The sequence below is a fragment of the Gorilla gorilla genome, chromosome 1 (genome assembly GCF_029281585.2).
Source record: "Gorilla gorilla gorilla isolate KB3781 chromosome 1, NHGRI_mGorGor1-v2.1_pri, whole genome shotgun sequence".
Taxonomy (NCBI): Eukaryota; Metazoa; Chordata; class Mammalia; order Primates; family Hominidae; genus Gorilla; species Gorilla gorilla.
In genome coordinates this window covers 29869420-29886394 of record NC_073224.2, presented here as the reverse complement: position 1 = coordinate 29886394, position 16975 = coordinate 29869420, and the positions used below count along the sequence as shown (strand labels likewise).

General features: G+C 35.4%; 1 protein-coding gene across 1 annotated transcript in view; it reads left to right on the top strand.

Annotated features, from left to right (window-relative positions):
* USH2A (usherin) overlaps positions 1–16975 on the top strand; it is an 843890-nt gene that overhangs the window by 151645 nt on the left and 675270 nt on the right. Inside the window, exon 11 of the mRNA XM_031015607.3 lies at positions 15536–15731. Within this exon, the coding sequence (XP_030871467.3) occupies positions 15536–15731 (196 nt within the window). The remainder of the gene's footprint in view (positions 1–15535; positions 15732–16975) is intronic.

Genomic DNA, 16975 nt, shown 5'->3' with positions numbered 1-16975 from the left:
AAAGGGGGATCTTCCACCCCTGAACACATACCCTTCCTGGGGAACCTGAAGGTCCAGGTCACAGGTGATGGATTTGGCCTTACCTGGAGCTGAGACAAACTTAGAGAGCTGAACAAAATATAAGGGTAAAGGAAGCAGGGGGAAGAGCCCTGTGGACTCTCTCAGCCCCCAGGAAAACCATTTCTGACTTTGTCTCCTAGGGTCCTTGGGTAGGACTGCCAGTGGAAGTGGGGAAGGACCACATGGAGAAGGAAACTTCCAGATGAACTCTGTAACAATTTCGACTGAATGTGAACTTTCCTAGCAGAATCTGGGGGTGAGGGTGAACTGGGAGTGCAGACACAGCACAGAAGTTGCATCAGGCAGGGAGGTGTGAAACCTGAAAGCCCTGCTTGCTTTTCCAGTGGGGAGACCTGGAGCAGGGGCAAGTCCTCAGCCCTGTTCACCCATTGCCTGGAAATAAACTCGGTGCTGTTGCGGAGAGTATTGTGGGAGTGAGACTGGCCTTTTGGGTTGCATGGGAGCTGGGTGAGGCCTTTCACTGCCAGCTTTCCCCTACTTTCCTGGTGACCTGTATGATGTAGCAGAGGCAGCCATAATCCCCCTAGAAACATAACTCCATCGCCCTGAGAACCACACCCCCAACACCCAGAGCAGCTTCGGCAAGGCCTGCCCAAGGAGAGTCTAAGCTCAGACACACCTAACCCTGCCCCTACCTGATGGCCTTTCTCTACCTGCCCTGGTAGCCAGACAAAGGACATAATCTCTTGAGAGCTCTATGGCCCTGACCACTGCCTGAGAAACTTATCCAGGAGACTCTAGAGCAAGCTTGTATCCTCCCTATACTACTGCCGTTGATGCTCTCTTGAAAGCGCCACCTCCTGTCTGAAGGCCAACCAACACAAAACTAGTGCAATAAACAAAAATACAACAAAGGACCCTCACAGAGTCTACTTCACTCTCCTGCTATCTCCACCAGAGCAGGTGCTGGTATCCAGGGCTGATAGACCCGAAGACTGATCATATCACAGGACTCTTTGCAGTTACTCCCCACTACCAGTCTGGAGCCTGCTAGCTCCACTGGGTGGCTAGATCCAGAAGAGAAACAACAATCACTGCAGTTCAGCTCTCAGGAAGGCACATCCTGGAGCACCCACATCCAGGGAGCACCCACATCCAGGGAACACCCACATCCAGGGAGCACCCACATCCAGGGAGCACCCACATCCAGGGAACACCCACATCCAGGGAGCACCCTGTGGGAAGAAAGAATCTGAACAACAGCACTTGAGCCCCAGATCTTCCCTCTGACATAGTCTAACCAAATGAAAAGCAACCAGAAAAACATTTCTAGTAATATGACAAAACAAGGTTCTTTATTATCCCCAAAAGATCACAATAGCTTACCGGCAATGGATCTAAACCAAGAAGAAAACTCTGAATTCCCAGAAAAAGAACTCAGAAGGTTGATTATTAAGTGACTGAAGGAGGCACCAAAGGTGAATATGAACTCAAAAGAATATCAAAAATGTTACAGGATATGAACAGAAAAATCTCCAGATAAATAAATAGCATAAATAAGAAGCAATCATAATTTCTGGAAATTAAGGACACACTTAGAAAAATGCAAAATACACTGGAAAGTCTTAGCAATAGAATCCAACAAGTAGAAGGAAGAACACCAGAGCTTGAAGACAAGGCTTTTGAATTAACCCAATCAAACAAAGACAAAGAAAAAAAATTTTTTAAATGAACAAGGCCTCCAAGAAGTTTGGGATTATGTTAAACGACCAAATCTAAGAATAATTGGTGTTCCCAAGGAAGAAGAGAAATCTAAACGTTTGGAAAATCTATTTGAGGGAATAATGAAGGAAAACGTCCCCAACCTTGCTAGAGATCTAGACATCCAAATACAAGAAGCTGAAAGAACACCTGGGAAATTCATCACAAAAAGGTCGTTGCCAAGGCACATAGTCATCAGGTTATCTAAAGTCAAGATGAAGGAAGGAATCTTAAGAGCTGTGAGGCAAAAGCATCAGGTAACCTATGAAGGAAAACCTGTCAGATTAACAGCAGATTTCTCAGCAGAAACCCTGCAAGCTAGAAGGGATTGGTGTCCTATCCTTATCCTCCTTAAACAAAACAGTTATTGGCCAGGAATTTCGTATCCAGTGAAATTAAGCTTCCTAAATGAAGGAAAAATACAGTCTTTTTCAGACAAACAAATGCTTAGAGAACTTATCACCACCAAGCTAGCACTACAAGAACTGCTAAAAGCAGCTCTAAATTTTGAAACAAATCCTTGAAATACACCAGAATACAACCTCCTTAAAGCATAAATCTCACAGGACCTATAAAAAAAAACACACAATTTAAAAAAAAGCATTCAGGCAACAAATAGCATGATGAATAGAATGGCATCTCACATCCTAACACTAACATTGAATGTAAATGGCCTAAATGCACCACTTAAAAGATACAGAATGGCAGAAAGGATAAGAACTCACCAAGCAAGTATCTGCTGTCCTCAAGAGACTCATCTAACACATACGGACTCACATAAACTTAAGGTAAAGAGGTGGAAAAAGATATTCCACGAAAATGGACACCAAAAGCAAACAGCAGTAGCTATTCTTATATCAGACAAAACAAACTTCAAAGCAACAGCAGTTAACAAAGAGGGACATTATATAATGATAAAAGGACTAGTCCAACAGGGAAACATCACAATTCTAAATATATACGCACCTAACTCCAGAGCTCCCAGATTTAGAAAACAATTACTACTAGACCTAAGAAATGAGATAAACAGCAACACAATAATGGTGGGGGACTTCAGTACTCCACTGACAGCACTAGACAGATCATCAAGACAGAAAGTCAACAAAGAAACAGTGGACTTAAACTATACCTTAGAACAAATGTACTTAACAGATATTTACAGAACATTCTACCCAACAACTGCAGAATATACATTATTCATCAGCAGGTGAAACATCCTCCAAGATACACCATGTGATAGGCCACAAAACAAGTCTCAATACATTTAAGGAAACTGAAATTATATCAAGTACTCTCTCAGACCACCGTGAAATAAAATTGGAAATCGACTCAAAAAGGAACCCTCAAAACCATGCAAATACATAGAAATTAAATAACCTGCTTCTCAATGATTCTTGGGTCAACAATGAAATCAAGATGGAAATTTAAAAAGTTCTTTAACTGAATTGTTTGATATAGTGACACAACCTATCAAAACCTCCATGATACAGCAAAGGTGGTGCTAAGAGGAAAGTTCATAGCATTAAATGCCTATATCAAAAAGTCTGAAAGAGCACAAATAGACAATCTAAGGTCACACCTCAAGGAACTAGAGAAACAAAAACAAACCAAACCCACTCTTATTGACTTAATAAGGAAATTAAAAAAAGTATGCTGAGATTGCTAAGATCTATTATAATAATGAATCTTCTATCTGTGAAATAGTGAAAAAAAAAGAAATTAGTGCTAGATTTGCTGTCACACCACAAAGTGCAAAAGTTACGGCCACAGTGCTAGATAAGTGCCTAGTTCAGATTGAAAAGCATTAAATTTGTGACTGGAAGACATGAACAGAAAATATGTACTATATGGAACCAAAATATGTACTACATAGTACACATAGTACCAAACCCAGTTGCTGTCACTTGGCACATAGAGATCTGGCATCTACTGGAGGTCTTCAAATGTATTCTTTGTGGAAAACAGGACTACTTACTGTATTACTAAATTCAGATATTATTAGTGGAGTGGAATATATATGGCAGTGTCTTGTTTCTAAGTTGAGTGGTACGTAAAATGGTACAATTCTTTTTTTAATTATTCAGAAATTTATTTTTAATATTTCAGTATAATTTCCCTTAAATACAATAATATGATTGATTAATCTATCAGGAATGTATCATCTATGTAAATACTCATGCTAGTACTAAAGACAGAGTGGAGGTGACTCTATTCACAATGGAATAACCATTTCTAACTTCATGATTACTGTGTACATTTATAGTTTTACTGTGAAGATTGATCATTTGCTAGCTTTAGTCACTCAACAAATATTTATAAATGCCTTCTATGTGTAGTGCATTATGCTAGAGTACAGCCATTATGTCTTGATTACAGATGCAAGTATTTGAAAATATTGAAGGACCTTCATTTGTGAAATTCAAAAAAGATTCCCTGGCAGACACTAATTACTATAATAAATAGAGATGACTTCAGTGCAAACAAATGATTCAGGCTAACAATTAGTAATTAACAAATAATATAAATAGTATAGACATTTTAAGTCTTAAAGAAAAATTTAAATGCAGCAATACTTAAGAAAGGGTTTTTTAATTTACTAATGTAGTAATCAAGTCTAATACTACAAAAAATTTCTAATATGAAATACCCTTTATATTTAAATAATCAAATACATTTTATATCAGTTGAGTAAGTTTAGAGGAATCTTAAATATTAAAAAACATCAATAACGCCTTATACTTCTTAGTATGTGAATTCGTATTTGTATGATGTATATTATTTTGGAGAGTTGCCTGTAAGCAACATGTTAATATAATGAATCAAGCTTTTCTTCATTGAAGTCCTTTGTAAAATAATGCAGGTTATCCTGAATAAATGTGGTCTCTATTCCAGGCCATATTTCCTGGAATATCAATAGGGTTAAATTATTATGGTTGCAATAAAATAGAATTGCTTTATCTTGTCCACTATCTACAATCTTGAACAAACTTTAAAATCCTCCTTCTGTTCTCTTAAGGGAACGTGGTGTGTCCCCATGTGTCTTTTTTATTTAGTGCCCTGCACAATCCATAAATAAGAGGAAGAAGGAATAAAGAAGGACAGGGATTTCAAAGGAGAAATCAAATACCTAACAACATGCAGTATTGAAAATTAACAAATAAGAATGCAAGGCCTCTCATGCAAATGGTTCCATCTCATTCAACCACTAGACATAATTAGGTCTGTATTCACAAGGCCTACAGTAAGGAAATACTGTTTAAAAAAATAGGCTATCAATTATATTTATATATAGACAACATGTAGACTGAAGGATTATCCGAATAATCCTGCCTAGAGTTTCTGTTTTTCTAAATATAGGTTTTATGTCATGTTATTACAATTTGTTTCATTGGATAATTTTCCAATCTTCCATTTCACTTTACCCATAGAATTAGACTAGGCATTACTTGAATTAGAATGTTTCTAAAAATAGCCACTTATATTAATAGTTGAAATATTGAAGTAACTATGTATGATGTGTTTGTTGTCATTGTATTGTCACCTATGTTTGATCAGTATTGTCCAACAGTATTAGTAGTTATTTATTTTATGCTATTAATTTCAGTATCTAGAGAGTGAGTAAGTACATTGTATCTGTGAACACTTTAATTATGTAAGAATTTCTAGCCAAGGGAAAGATAATTACTGAAAAAGGGATATGTCATTGAAGGATAAACACGTGGCATTTCTGTCTTCTCAGTGGTAAAGAATAGTATTTGTTTTGGCTTTTCCAATTGAAATTACATAATCTGTAGGTAAAAATTCACAGGTGAAGTATTATTGCTTTTGCCTTTAAACCTTTGATGTTACTATTCAATTAAATGCTAGTCACATTAAAGTACAGTCCTGTAATGTGTCATAAATGCAACGAGTCTGTTAGGACATTCACTCACACATTCACCAAATATATATGATCACCTCCCATGTGCAAAGCACGGAGCCATTTTCTGTCTAGATTCTCTATGTAGTTGGGCACTTTATCTGTGTTCCCCTCTGAAATCTATCACTGATAATAAATTAACAAGTTTGTCTAACATTACCTTTGCCATGGGAACATTAGAGCTACCTAGGGACACTTCCATTGGAAAAAAGATACCTGAGTACACTAAAGTTTTTATGTTTATAAAGATGATTTCTCTACCTAGTAGACAAATCACAGTGAAACTGGATCGTTTGAATTACAATTGAATTGCTCCAGCCAGAGGAAAGGGGAAGCCTTGAATAGAGCTGGAGGACAATTACTATTATTAGAGATTTAGGCTCTTAACATTTCCAACATAGGGGGCTGGTTTCTACTGATGAGAAAGGGAAAATGTACAGATTTTCAGAGGGTCTGCAATTCATTCAGGCCATCTGGGAATAGTTAAAAAAATTACCTCTTTTATTCAGTGAGCAGTACTGTAACAGTACTAAAAAGTGATCATTTTATAATCTTTCACTTTGAAGCAGATTGTCTTTCTCTCCTTCTCACATAGGCAGTGCTGCATCCATATCTCTAAATTTTATAGCCAGGAGTGGAATAACTACATCTTTTGGTTTCTAGGGCTTTGCTGTCCAGTTTAGACTCAGCAGAAAGTAAAGATGGACTGAGCCAGAGTGACTCCAGTCAACACCTCTCTCCCTCGAATACTATTTTCGGTCCCTGAAGCCAGTATAAACATGGAGATTAGAAGTGAGGTCTTTGAAGGAAAACATCCAGATATATAAATTGAGTACCTACTATGTTCTAGGGCTCCTTCTAGGCACTTCTTCAACATATTGAAGACAAGTTGTTTTTGATGACTCATTGTGATCATTATGAACTTAAACTTCCAAAGGTCATTGACACTGGGAGCTCTCAGGACCTTGAAGGGAAATTTTCTCCCTAGCCCCCAACCTTTTGCAAGGACTTCATATATCTTTGTCTAAGAGGATATTTTTCTTCCTTCTTTTTTCAAAGATACATAGTAGGCATTTAAGATTGTTGTATAAGTGACTGAATAAATAAATTGCTCTTGCAGTTAAATTACTTAAACTTGTATTTTACACAAGTTTCTACTTTCTCTGTAAATTTGAAGGTGTTAAGAAATAAATAAAATTGAGGGTGTGGCTTGTCACGGTGGCTCCCGCCTGTAATCCCAAAACTTTGGTAGGCCGAGGTGGGCGGATCACTTGAAGTCAGGAGTTTGAGACGAGCCTGGGCAACAAGGTGAAACCCTGTCTCTACCAAAAAATACAAAAATTAGCTGGGCATGGTGATGTGTGCCTGTAGTCCCAGATACTCGGGAGGCTGAGGCATGAGAATCTCTTGAACGTGGGTGGTGGAGGTTTCAGTGAGCCCAGATAGTGCCTGGGCTCCAACCTGGGCAACAGAACAAGACTCTGTCCTTTGTCTCCAAAAAAAAAAAAAAAAAAAAAAAAAAAAAACATTGAGTCTATCAGGAATGGAGTTGATAAAAATGCTTTGGAGACTATGGGTTATCTTTGAAAGATTGTCTTTGCTGCTCTGTAATAGTAACGAAGGAACACTATACTTCAGTTTAATGATCCACAAGAAAGAACTGTCATTGTGTATTATTAGAATATAATGTAATAAAATAAATTTCATCAGTGTCTTCTAGATTCAATGATTATTCAATGATTTTCCTACCTGAACATGTCAAAGTATTTGGCTGCAACTTAGTGGAGTTGATTAATAGCCTTTAAGAAGCTATCAAAATGAAAGCAGTTAAATGAATCAGTGGTAAAGGTCCTTGACCCTGATATAGCCATTGTCTAATCTCATAATTTGAGCATTCAGGGACATATCGGGGGAATCCAGTTGTTACAGAAGAAACCGAAACATAATTGAAAGTGACAAATGATCAACTGGAGATTGGGAAAACATGAAATAGAAAACCATTTGCTTCAGGAGCTGCATAAAATATAAGATACACACAGAGTTCTTGATTTTAAATCAAACTTTAAAATCACTGGTAGAAAAGGCAGATGAAAATTATGAGAATTCAAAAATTTACTTATAATGCACTTACCAATTATTATTTCTTCCATTTTGTCATGGTTATCCTTGTATTATCTGAAAGGAGTTGTTAAGAACCAATTATGGGACCAAGAATTTAATACTTCATGAAACTTTATAATCAAAGAATAGACTACAAAGTATTCCTTCTGTCTTTGCAAACCACACAAAATGATAATAGAACAGTATCATCTTTAGGATCAAAGACCCAAATAGGCATTGGTGTGTCATTTAGTTGCATATGTCTTAAATCAAATTTTAAAACAAATTTAGGCATCATCTCTCAAAATCTTTGCTTCTGTATATTAATCCCATTGTTTTGGAAAAAATGTATATTTTTTACAAATCATACTCTGTTTACTGGTGGCTCAAAAACTTGTTAGCTGACATAGTAGTTGAAAGAGAATCATTTTTTCTGCAGTTTTTTGCTCATCTGTGTGTAATTTAAAACTGAAACATATTAATTTTCTTAGGTTTTCTTAGTGAAATGTTACATGCAAATGATGTATAATTATCTTGTAACTATCCATGCAGTTACATTTTATTTGCTCTCAATTTTTAATACATTAGTAATAAATGTACACTGGGGAAAAAATAAAGTTATAAACTTTATCTGTAAACCTACCACCCATCGGTAACCCCAGCCAATAATCTTAGTTTATATACTTTCAGGCATTATATTATTGTTATTATTAGTAAACCTGTCTCATCTGTCTCTATCTTCTTAAAATTGCATATTTATATCTATAGATAAGTCCACCTTTATCTAGAATAGAGGATTATACTCTGTATATTATTTTTAACTTGATTTTCAATTCAAACTATTATGAATATATTTCTCATATTTATAAATGTTAGCCTTATTTTTTTTAGGAATTGGGACATCTTAAACCACTCTCTTGCTTTTGGGCATTTAATTTGTTTCCTTCTCTTCAGTATTATCAACACCCCATTATTAAAACAGAAAATCTTTATCAAGCAGCTTTAAAAACATATTCTCGGACAGGCGCGGTGGCTCACGCCTGTAAGCCTAGCAGTTCGGGAGGCTGAGGTGGGTGGATCACGAGGTCAGGAGATGAAGACCATCCTGGCTAACATGGTGAAACCCCGTCTCTACTTAAAATACAAAACAAACTAGCCGGGCGTGGTGGCGGGTGCCTGTAGTTCCAGCTACTCGGGAGGTTGAGGCAGGAGAATGGTGTGAACCCGGGAGGTGGAGCTTGCAGTGAGCCAAGATTACGCCACTGCACTCCAGCCTGGGAGACAGAGTGAGACTCCGTCTCAAAAAAAAAAAAGTATTCTCCGTGGAATTTCTGGGTCCTGTGGAATGTATACATATGTTGCTCCTCCTAAAAGGAATGGATAAACTCCTCTCCTACAAGCAGTGTTCTGCACTGGCCCTTTCTACAAATTCCTTTCACCCTGGTATTATCATAATCTAAAAAATAATAACTTGAGAATCAAAAAATAACAGCTATGCTTGTTTTCTTCAGGAAAACAGAACAGGTTATCCATATATCTGCAGGGTTTTTTTCTCCACAAAAGAAAGGCCAGCCATTTTCAATAACAAGTAGTTTGGCAGGACCAGAACCATTCCATTGGGTCAGTGGTAAAATTTGTCTTTGGCTTTAAACATTAAGGCAGCCAGGACTGTGTCTTTGGACATTGATACAGCATTTAGTCCAGTCTTATTTACAATTAGGCTTTTTGATAATGGCTTTTGGGCTGACGTTAAGTATAAAATCTGAAATTAGATTTTTTAAAGATTATAATCAAAAAGCAAAAATGTCTTCCTAGAAATAGCAAAGGAATGCTTTTGCTGGATTTGCTCCACTAACTCATGTAGGCAATATACCAAACTCAAACAGCCAGCAGTTGTTTTGTAAAAGACAAACTGCATCTGAAATCAGTATGACAGGACCACAGTTTCCATCTCATCACTTCCACCAACTTATATTTAAGAAAGCACAACTTGAATAATAAAAACCACCATAGAGTAAACAAATTCTTCAATGAGAATGCTTTGAAGTCAAGAGAAAAATAGGCTCAGGGCATTGTGTTACAGCAAAATTTTGCCTTTGGCAAAAGTTTTACGATGGAATAGGGTTTTTAAAATATTGGGAATCAGGTTAATTGCATGGCTAATTGAACTGGGGAAGACGGCTTAATGAGCTCATTTCTCTCCTTCAAATCCAAGAAGTCAGAAGGCAAGTTTTCATCTATTCTTTCATTTATCCAGTTAGAACATATCTTCCCCACACATAGGGCTACTAGAAGAAGTAATAGTTATGTCTGATGGCTCTTAGGAAGTATTGTCAATAGATAGGACCTCCTCTGTAGTTATAACTACAGATGATCAAATTAACCAGAAATAAATTTTGGTCATAAATTTCTTCTTGCTCCACTCTGTAGGCTACCTCCTCCAAAGCAGATCATAGACCAGTGCATTTATAAATCACAGAATCACCTTTTAATGGTTATAGACTATGTATAGCAGCATAGTGATAGTCATATACTGCTGGTGCTGGTCAAACTTGAGATCAACAATTCTGTTGGATTTTTACCCCTCTCTTCCTTCTTTTTCCTCCTCTTCCATCTTCTGACTTTCAGGTTTGAGCATGTAATAACTTCCAGGCTTTGTTTTGGGCATTATTTATATATTACCACTTATCCTAAGATTATTTTGAGTCAGATAAAAGTAAGACATTCCATTAAGTTATCTTCATTTTGAAGATGAAGAAACTGAGATTCATAGAAGTAAAGAGGACTCTAGGAGTAACTAACTGTCCGTTGTCATTGTTAATGTTACTTAACCTCTTTAATCCTCTGTCGTGAATCCAATAACGATCAAAGTAGTAGGCAAGTTTTCTGAGGGCCAACTGTGTGACAAGCACTTTGATAACTGATTGGTCTTTACAGCAACCTTATGAGAGAGGTATTATTGCTCTCATATTATGAGTGAGAAAAATAAGGATTAAAGAGGTACAGGCAATTACTCAAGAACACAGGGCTAGCAAATCAAGAAACAGAAGTTAGATGTGAGATATTGTATCACCCAGGCCTGAAAGATTCAATGAAACAACCCATTTTAAATGTTTAATATAGTAACCAGAGTATACTCTCATTTGATGAGAGTATACTCATCAAATGAGAGAATGCATTTGATGTTACTTTTCACAGTGGCCTTTTTGCGGTTAGGAAACAGCAGCACCAATAATAGAACTAAGCTGTCTGACTCCCAGCCTGTACCTAAATCTTTAACTTTTGATTTTATGAAACAAATTTGATTTGCATATGGGCATTGCTGGTGAGGGAAATGTAAAGAGGTCAATTTCCCAACTTTAAATTTTTTTTGGCTAAAGACCCATAGCTGACAATATTTTAATGGTTGCCACATATTCTTCTTTTATGAAGTGAGTTTCATTTTATATTTGTAAGTGGTTTTTATTGCAAATCATCACATAACAGTCAATTCTGAAGACTTTCCATAAATGTCACCTTGTTTGTGAATTGTTCTCATTCTGTCTCCTCTCTAAATTCCCTCAAGAACAACTTTCTTTGGACATTAATATCATTATTAATTGTGAATTCTCAGTTAACAGCTTAGCAATTGTCTATCATGCTCCTAATGCATGGATGATACAGAGAATATAAAGTCAATAACTTGTATTTCCTGAAAGATACATATACATAAGCCAATCATTTCAGTAGAGTGACAGGAGCAAGATTGAGGTATTAATAGAGTAGTCTGAGAGATGAGAAGCGGGACAACTACCTTAGCCTAAAGGTTTGCAAATGATTGTGGGGAAAAATAATCTTTATCACTCCAAAAAGAATATTACAGTGATATTTTAATTGACCATAGAGTTTAACTTGACCATTGTAAAATGACCAAAAGGGTGAATTATTTTTTACCAATTATTAAAATGTAGCACTACCTGTTATAAACAGTGTGACCTAATGTTTGCATTCTTATTATTTTTTCTCCTTTTTGTCTTTTTCTGTCTCCCCAGCTAAGTAGAAAAAACTCACTTTGTTTTCATGCTAAAATTTTGGAATACCATTAAACAGCAACACACTGGACAACTAAACTCTTATATTTTATCTTCTCCCTTTAAGATTGTTAAAGGAAGAAATTGAACTAGTGGGGAAAAGTAAATACAGGCCAAAAAAAAATGCTTTTGACTAGTGTATGTTCCAATGATGATTATGAAATATGTCAAACTGTTCTAAAATACTAAATATTTGTTACTATTTGTTCTATATTAAAATAGAACAATAGAATAACCTTTCTTGTCCCAATATGAAAATAGTTTTTAACAATGTTAATGTAAAACAAAGAGCAAAGGACCATTATCTTGGATAAACAGAGAGACATTACTTTACATGGTTTGACTCCCCTGATTCATAATTTAACATGTAACTCTGGCATATGCTGGGCACTTAGGGAAGTCACATTAAGTATTTCACAGCAAATGGAGAGTGAGAAAAATGATTTTCAGAAATCCTGGTATTTACTTATTATAAATCTTATCTTGAATTTATTGTACTTTACATGAAATATAATTTGATAAAATGTAATTGGTTTTAGTGTGTATGCAAAATGAGAATTTTCTGATCATTCAGATATTAAAATTAACTTTATAAATACAAATACATATAATTACCTATTAAAATTCTAAGGTGTGTTTATTTTAATAAAAGTCTTTATAAAACCTAGATAAATCTCATTTATGATTATAAACGTAAAACTCCTAAATTTATTTTTACTTGGCATTATTTACTATTAATGATGTTGGGTTTATTAAAAAATGCAAGCACAGACTCCAATTAGCCTGCTAACCTATTGTATAGCTTATCAATTCAATAGGTCAAACAATTAAATCAGAACATTCAATAAAATTGACAATTTTTTTTTTACATAAATCCATATTAGTTGTTTTGAAGTAGCAATTTCTTCTTTAAAATGATAAAAATTGTCTATGTAAAATCAATAGTCAATACTATAAAAGCTGTAACATTATAGACATTTTCATTAAAATGAGTAAAAAGATAATTATGCCTATCACACTACTATACCATATAAATTAACTATTATGCTGAAAATTCGGGCTAATAAAGTAGGGGAAGGAAATAAATATAACTGTATATTTAAAATTCTAATATCTGATAAAATCTTTAAAGTCAATTAAAAAAGAGTATACTAAAGAAAAATGAATAATTTTCTCAAAAAGGACTATATCTAACCAAGAACTAGGTGAAGATTGTTTGGCATTACTAGTATCCAAAGACATAAATACTAAAACAGTAACTGACATATTATCTAAAATCAAAATAGTGAAGATATAACAATTACGGGCAGAACACAAGAAAATGGACATTCTCAGATATTGCTGGTGTGAGTATGAGTTTAATTTTTCTAGAAGGAATTTGACCATATTTAACAAAATCTTTAAAATGTTTATACTCTTTGATAATGTAATTTCATCTCATAATTTTCTTAAGGTAATACTTATATATATATCCACTCCCGATCCCCAAAATAAAATGGAAAAAAAAAACTAAATGTGTAATGATTGCAGAAGGGTTGAATGTTATTTTATGAGAAATATAAGAAATAATGCAGCAAAACACATGATGTTTAATAATACAAAACTATGTAGTAATACAAAATACATGATTTTTAATAACAATACCCACATATATTCATAATTTTGAAAATAAGAAATATATGCATATGCAAATTTGAAAGAAATTGTCTCATGTTGACATTTTGACTTATCATTTGCTAGTCAAATTACCAGTGCTTTTAATTTTCTACCTCCTGCCTTTGTTTTATAAAGAATACTTTTATTATGTCTATAGTTATACTAAACTCAGTTCAGTTGAATTGTTATTTAAATCTATGGAAAAAATTTTGCTTTGTCCATAAATTGTATTTATATTAGAAAGTTAAAATAATTAATTATAAAACATACATCCAGGTTTTTTTATTTGTTCCAGTACATAACAGACCTATTACATAATTTGAGTAAATTTTGTCTTACAGTTATACAGGCAGTTCTCTCCTTACACAATTCTGATATGCATGAATATCAGTTATCATAGTTTAGTTAAATACTACCAGTCCTCCAACAACGTAACTCAAGTGTTGGGTAACATTGAATATTACTGTGAGTAATTACATAAACAAACATTGCTGCTGGCTCTGCAGTCCACAAATTACCACATAAAATAACAGATGCACATTGTGGTCCGTGACCAATCACGTTTATTTTTTTCAGTATCTGTTGGTGATTGCGCACTACACATTTATCATTCAGTTTATTTATAGAAGAGAAGCGTGTGGTTGTGTTGCCTCCTTGTGAGTGATAAACCCGAGTGACACTTTACAAACACAGATATTCAAAAAAGAAGAGGAATTGGACAGCAAAGAGGAAAACACTGCAAAGAAAGAAAATACTTGAAGTAAAATTCAGATTGAACCTAAGTGGAGTCATAGAAGAAATAGTCACTACTGAGGTTTGAGAGATTCTGAATATGTAGCCAGAGCTACTTAGCGAAGGTGAACTTAACATAAGTGAGGAAAGTGCTTGCCACGAATAGGGTGAAGATGTCCTGGAGGAAGTGACACCCAAACACTTCACATTAGAGGAATTCTCACAGGTACTTCACAACACTAAAAGCATAAAAGTTAAAATGTTGGAAGCTGATTCAAGCTTAGAAAGGAGCGTGACAATTCACCAAGGCATAGAAAAGATGTGGCCAGGTGCGGTGGCTCACGACTGTAATCCCAGCACTTTGGGCGGCAGAGGCGGGCAGAACACGAGGTCAGGAGATCGAGACCATCCTGGCTAACAGGGTGAAACCCCATCTCTACTAAAAATACAAAAAATTAGCTAGGCGTGGTGGCGGGTGCCTGTAGTCTCAGCTACTGGGGAGGCTGAGGCGGGAGAATCGCTTGAACCCGCGAAGCGGAGCTTGCAGTGAGCGGAGATCATGCCACTGCACTCCAGCCTGGGGAACAGAGTAAGACTCCATCTCAAAAAAAAAAAAAAAAAAAAAAGATGCTTGTGTTCAGTGTGGTAAGTTATAGGTGAGATGAAGGCAAGCACTGTTCAAAGTACTTCTAGTGAGTATTTTATAAACGAGTAAAACAACTTCTCCAAGTTTTTAATGTTTTAAATTACAGAGTACTAAATAAATGGTCATTTTTACTGGTTTATTTCTTTACATTTATAACGGGCATTGGGGAGTTGTTAACATGTTGAAGTTTTACAAAGTCTTAGAACTATCATAACCTTTCCTGTTGATTATTAAGATCACTTTGCATGTCTGTAACACAAAGGATAAACACTTGAGGGGATAGATGCCCCATTTTCCAAGATGTGATGATTACGTGTTGTATGTCTTTTTCAAAACATCCCATGTAGCCTATAAATACATACACCTACTAAGTACCCACAAAAATTAAAAATTAAGAAAAAAAAGATCATTTTCCATGGTTTAAGCTTGCATGGTCACTTTTACAATTCCACCCTACCATGCCCATAAATATGCTATTTCTGACTTACGAAATATTTTTCAAATAAAATCATTGCTGACTTTTAACTCACTGATATGCGCCTTACTTCTGGTGAAAGGCCTAACATAGCAATAAAATGAAAGAAAATCACAGCTTTATTTTCTTTACTGTTCTGATATTTTTTGTTCTAGTGTGATCGCTGCTTGCCTCTTTATAATGACAAGCCTTTCCGCCAAGGTGATCAAGTTTACGCTTTCAATTGTAAACCTTGTCAATGCAACAGCCATTCCAAAAGCTGCCATTACAACATCTCTGTAGACCCATTTCCTTTTGAGCACTTCAGAGGGGGAGGAGGAGTTTGTGATGATTGTGAGCATAACACTACAGGTAAGTAGCAAATAAATTCCTGAGTTGGTTTGGAGGCCTGTGTGCTTCTATCTACAATGCATATTATTTTAAATTATGTTATTGCTATCTTATTTAAGGATGTACTTTCATACCTTTAAGTTTGAAAATCAAAGCTAGTTCACCAAATCTTCCTATTTCCAAATCACTAGGTAGTTTTCAGAAATAGCACTCTAGTCTTAAACTATATCTTTTCAGGAAAAGGATTTTGTTGTTGTTGTTGTTTTGTTTTGTTTTTTAAAGAGTTCACACCATTTGACTAAACCACAACCATATTTAGAATAACTCAGGAATGCTTACTTTGAACACATATCCTTAAAATAAGATTCCTTTTGTCCCCTTTATTGTCCTTTATGTCTGGATTCTCATGTGGAGATTGCATTCATTCAGATTTGGCATGGACACTGGTAGTCTGAGAATACTCTTTTTGAAAACACTAATTAAATGGAGATGATGATAATCAAAGTCCTGTTCTAAAACTGCAAAGCCTTTGACTAGTCATTGAAAAATACCATCCTTTTTTTGAAAGGCAAGAAATGGCCAACATCTGAATTTGTAAAATATAATAGCATATATCTGATGGGTTTCAAAGTGGTACTCTTAAGCATGAATTCTTTATCGGCAGATTATTGATAACTTAAATGTCACAAGATCTTGGGTAGGTGCTGGGGACATGAAGATGAATAAGACAATGAATTTTCTGTCTTTGGGTTATTGTACAGTGGGAAAGACAGACTATTGAAAGGAATGATTACAAAGTTGTCTGATGATTGCTAAGATAGGGCAAGGACGGTAGGAGTTAACCAGTTGAAAGATTAGGATGGTGAACTAAGGCTTACAATTAGGGAAACATTTTGTGCAGTGGCCTAGAGGAGGGAGAAACATGACACGTTTGAAAAACCAAAAGATGGGCAAATGGCTGGTGGTAAGAGATATTAGGAAGGAAGGCAGGACAATATCATAGAGGACTCTGGAGCCATGATAAAGCATTTGGCTTTTATCTAAGGTCAAGGAGATGACACTTAAGGGTTTTATATGGGAAAGAGGCATAATGAGTTACTTGTTATTAAAAGATACACCTGGTTATAAAGTAAAAAATGGATTGGAGAAGGTTAGAGTGGTTGGGGAAAACCAGTTAGTGAGGTGCTGCAATAGTCCAGGTGAGAAATAATGTCAGAATACATTTCAGATGGTATGGATAGAGATAAATGGATCCAAGAGATATT